This window comes from Gavialis gangeticus, unplaced genomic scaffold (genome assembly GCF_001723915.1).
Source record: "Gavialis gangeticus isolate Ggan-Ray unplaced genomic scaffold, GavGan_comp1, whole genome shotgun sequence".
Classification (NCBI taxonomy): Eukaryota; Metazoa; Chordata; order Crocodylia; family Gavialidae; genus Gavialis; species Gavialis gangeticus.
The window spans coordinates 81,256,918-81,261,778 of NW_017729025.1; the positions used below are offsets into that span (position 1 = coordinate 81,256,918).

At 50.8% G+C, this 4,861-nt stretch overlaps 1 protein-coding gene across 1 annotated transcript in view; it reads left to right on the plus strand.

Annotated features, from left to right (window-relative positions):
- The first annotated feature begins 1,114 nt into the window (after positions 1-1,114).
- Positions 1,115-4,861, plus strand: part of RPUSD2 (RNA pseudouridylate synthase domain containing 2) — an 8,867-nt gene continuing 5,120 nt past the window's right edge. The window contains exons 1-2 of the mRNA XM_019519006.1: positions 1,115-1,564; positions 3,028-3,324. Coding sequence (XP_019374551.1) covers positions 1,130-1,564; positions 3,028-3,324 — 732 coding nt within the window. The 5' untranslated portion in view covers positions 1,115-1,129. The remainder of the gene's footprint in view (positions 1,565-3,027; positions 3,325-4,861) is intronic.

The window sequence follows — 4,861 nt, forward strand, 5'->3', positions numbered from 1 at the left end:
TATTAATTATGAATATGTGAGTTGATGGGGAATAGGAGAAAATAAAAGTGCCACCCATTTAAAGATCAGGCTGTTTAGCTACCACAGCTGCAGCTGGATGTTGTGGTGTGATGTAGTGCCTCTTGTCACATGGTGCCCAGTGATGCTGCTGTCATGTAGAACCAGCCCTGGGGGCCTTTTAGGTGGAGGTGGGGACTGTCATATATGATTACCGTAAGTCAGCAGTGCTGCTGCAAGCAGAGGCAGAATGGCATAGTGTACCAGGCAGGCTGGCAGCAGTGGTGAAAAATAAAATGTAACTAATTGCATTTTTTAATTTTGAATTGAACTACTGGTACTGGCACAGCCATGCAAAGCCTAGCACACACTGGCAGAGCTCTGCACATGCTTCCCAAGCTGTGCACACTTGTGGGGGGACTCAAACCTGTGGCAGCAGGGAGCCAGCATCATTGCTGTACCAAGGGCATGAAGCTGATATCTCCCTTCCTGGGGAGAGCCCCAGAGAGCTGGTAGGGGGCACTGTTGCCTCTGCTTGCCCACCCGGCTGCAGGTGGCTGGAAGTAGTGCACCCCTGCTCAGGCTGAGGGGACCACGCTCCTCAACGCAGCCCAGTCCCCTCCCCGTGCACTGCCGGAGCAGAGCGGAGTGGTGCAGCGCTCGGGACTCCCTGGGGGGGCAGAGCTGCCCGCAGGTCACAGGGAGACTGAGCCGGAGGCCTGGGCAGGGATGGTGTGAGGCGCAGCACCAGCTCCCGCAGCGCCCTGCCCAGCCCTGCCTGAGGCCGAGCCGACCGCTGGGAACGGGTGGAGCAGAGCCTGGAGCTGGAGGAGGAGGAGGGACCCGCGCTCCCGCCAGGGCAGGAGTCCGAGCCGCGTCCCCAGTGGGCTCCAGGCGGGGTGGCAGCTCCCTGCTCCGACCCCCGCTGGGCTGCACGTGAGGTGGGCTCCAGCACACCCGGGGCTTTGCGTCAACTTCCTCCAACAGCGGGGCCGGCATCGCATTCGCTGCTGGGCCCAAGGGGCCTACGACCGCAGCGTCGCAGGGCGATGCACAATCCGAGCGCCGAGAGAGGCGATTGGTCCGCGTCACAGCTCGGCGTCGGGCGGGGCCATGTGGGCGCTTGCTACTGATGTTGCGGCTGGGGAGGCTGTGCCCGGTGTCGGTCCAGAGCAGCAGGGCAATGGCGGAGGCGGCAGCGGGCGAGCCGTGCCGGGAGGGCGGCGAGCGTGAGGATGCGCCGCCCGCGGCCAAGAGGCGGCGGCTGCAGGCGGGCGGGGTGGAGCGCTTCGTGCCGCCGCCGCGGAAGCGGAACCCGGGCGTGAGCTTCAGCGAGGCGCACTTCGCCGAGACTAGCTACTACTTCGAGGGCGGCCTGCGCAAGGTGCGGCCCTACTACTTCGACTTCCAGACCTACTGCAAGGGCCGCTGGGTGGGCAAGAGCCTGCTGCATGTCTTCGCCTCCGAGTTCCGCTCCCACCCGCTCGCCTACTACCGCGTCGCCGCCCGCGCCGGCCGCCTCCGCCTCAACGAGCAGCCCGTGCGGGACCTCGACGTCGTGCTCAAGGTGCGCGGCCTGCTCCGCCCCGCCGGGCTCTCGGGCCCGGCGGCAGCAGGTCCTTGCATCAAAGAAAAACTGCTGGTTCAGGCCCCAGGGTCAGCAGAGGAGCTGGAAAAGCTCGTGGGGGGCAGCTCATCTTGGCAGCGAGGGGAGGTGGGCATGGCAGCACTCTGAGGAGTGTGGCAGGGAGCTTGGGAGTCTGCCATGTCAGTGCCCTTCTGCCCGGTGATGAGCTTCCCCAGCTCTTTGCCACACAAGAACAGCTGTGCTGTATTTTCCACACTTGAAAAGCAAGTGACAGCCGAGAGCTGCTATGTTCCAGTTTGCCCATGAACATTGCCAACGGCAGCCTTCAATCCAGCCTGGTGTGGAGGTCGGGTATCTGCCTTTCAGATTTTCAGCTAGGGCCTGAAATAAAGGTCACGCTAAAGAGCCCAGAATAAGTCTTGAAATTAGCTGAATGTCAAGCAATAAATTTGCTCGCTAGCTCCTGGCTATAGCTGCTGTAGTAGGCAGAGCGCATGTGCCAGAGAAACGGAGCTGATGTGTGATGTCAGCTCATCACTGTTCCTGTGCTACTTTTTTTCAGTTGCATTCAGGAGCTGCTGAGGTGGTCTGTCAGTGTGTAGGCAAGACTTACTTGTGATGATGACATCACGCAAGATGGGGTTTTGTCTCTTCCTGGCTTGATAAAATGGGACAGGTCACACACAAGAGTACAAGGGTGCAAGTCTGGGCTGTGCAGAGAGAGCCCCGCTATATCTGTGTGCACTCATTCTGGAAATGGAAGCTATGCAACTGCATTAGTGTGGCAGTGGACACAGGCTAACAAGCCATAATCTAATCAAACTTGGGTACAGATGCTTATTCTGCTTGTTCTAGAGCTAACTTGAATATTTTATCATGGTGCAGGGTGTCTTGGGGTGCTATGTAAAAATGCAGTAGCCTCTGTAAATGCCATAATTGGAAAGTAAGGAGTCTGTTGGTGTTAGGAGCAGATAAACTTACGCAAGAAACCTGTCAGCAGAATTCACTGCTGCAGGAGTTTAAAAGTAACATTTTATCTTTTTGGAAAGTGCTGTGTAACTTAAAGTACAGCTTCAAAACTAAAGGTAAAAGGAAACAGTTTTCCAGAACCTACAGCATCAAACCTGCAGCAAGTAAGATAAAATTTACTCTGAGGAGAAAAAAAGGGTAGTTTTGCATAACAGCAGTGGGTTGTGTTGAGTTTTCCCTTTTCTAAGAAACATTAAGCACAGTATCATTGCTTGAAGCAGGTAATTGAATTGGATGGCCCAATATGCTGAGTCATTGCAGTATATCCTATTTTCCAATATATTTTTGGTTTGTTTCTTAACCACTATTGAATCCCCACTTGTGCTGGAATGGAGGATACATATGTTCCCTATTTCTAATGAAAAGGACACTTTGGGAGATTCTCTCTTCCAGTAATTTTGTTTCACTTGTAGAATAATGACTTCCTGAGGAATACTGCGCATCGCCATGAGCCTCCAGTCACTGCTCAGCCTATCCAGGTTTTGGCAGAGAATGATGAGATGGTTGTCGTGGACAAACCTTCTTCTTTGCCAGTACACCCATGTGGCCGATTTCGGCACAACACTGTCATCTTCATCTTGGGCAAAGAGCATAACCTCAAAGAGTTGCACACTATTCACCGGCTTGACCGCATGACTTCTGGTGTGCTCATGTTTGCCAAGACTCTAGAAGTGTCCAAAAGGATTGATGAGCAAGTTCGACAGCGGCAGGTAAGGTTGAGGGTCTTACACAGTTCTCGAAGTGCACCTTTAAAGAGCTCTGAAAGCGTGTTTAGTTAAAGTAAAGCCTGTTGGCCAAAGTTTTGAGTACAGCCTGTGCCTAAGGGCATTTCAGTTTAGGGTCTGTTATTTCAAAAGGTCATGTGCTAGTGTTAAAGGTGAAGGCATTTGTATGCATTGCATTTCCCACAAGCTGCAGTTGGGAGACCATTAAGCTGTGCCTACGTGCCACAGTCATTGGTATGGTACGATTAAGAGAAATTTAAATTTTCTACATATGACCTCTTGGTCAGGATATGAGATGGATTCTGTCTTGTCTCAGACCTGCTCTGCTTCATTTTATCAGCTTATATAATGCTTTAACGTAATTTATTCTAGTTTATCCTTGTCAAAAATCTCCCTTTCCAAACCTGGAGTTCCACATATTGGTGTTTTGCATTCCCCAGAGAACAAAGGATTTATTGATATTTTTATTAATAACCTATTTCAGAGGTGCTCAACCTCTGGCTTGTTAGCAAATAAAAACCTAGGATTCTGGACCAGTCCAAGGATTGACATGACACCTCATTCGATAAGTGACAGAAAAACTTTATTTACTACAGGTATTCAAAATCAAGTCAAGTGAACCCAAACCAAATCAAAGTCCCAGTAATTAGCTATAAAGTGGTGATTTCTCACCAAACAGACAACAAAGAGGCAGTCTGGTTCTCTTCAACTTCTTGAGTAAGTTGGTCACATCAGCAACTGGTGTTAGAGAGATTTCTCACTCTTGAAGCGCACACGCTGTTTGCTGTTTTACTGCCTTTTTATACCCTTAGCTCGGCATCATCAAAGCATTCTTTTAGTTGCGTAAATCAAGAGAGAGTCCCAAGTAGAAATTGATGGGGAAAATCCTGTTAATGAACCTGCTCATTACTGGTTATCAGAAATTTCTAATTTGAATGAGTTACCTTCTTCAGTAACAAGAGGTTATCCAGTTTGGAACATGTCAAGAAACTGATTAACAGCCAGGAAAAACATACGTGTCCTTGGACTAAATCAGGAGGAGACGTCTATCACATATGGAAAATGTCTCTTCCTGCACATCAACATGAGTTAATTGCAAAATAAATATTTACCATGCTAATTAATCAAGGATAGACATTTTATATGGTTACACACCAGACAACTAGGAACAGGAGCCTGCCTGAAATCACCCAGGGAGAGGGGAGTTCAAGAAGGGTGGTTGCTCCTCAAGGGAGCGATCCTCAGTGCACAAGCTAAGTCTATTCCATCTCAGAGGAAAGGCAGCAAGAGGACAGCAGCCCCCCTGGCTCTCCAGGGACCCAGCAGACCTCCTAAGGCTAAAAAGAAAGGCCTACAAAGGATGGAGGATGGGATTCACCTCCAAGGAGGATTATTCTGCACTGGTCCAGTCCTGCAGGGAGCAAACCAGGAAAGCCAAGGCTGCAACTGAACTCCAACTAGCTTCAAGCATCAAGGACAATAAAAAGTCCTTTTTCAGATATGTGGGGAGCCGGAGGAAAAG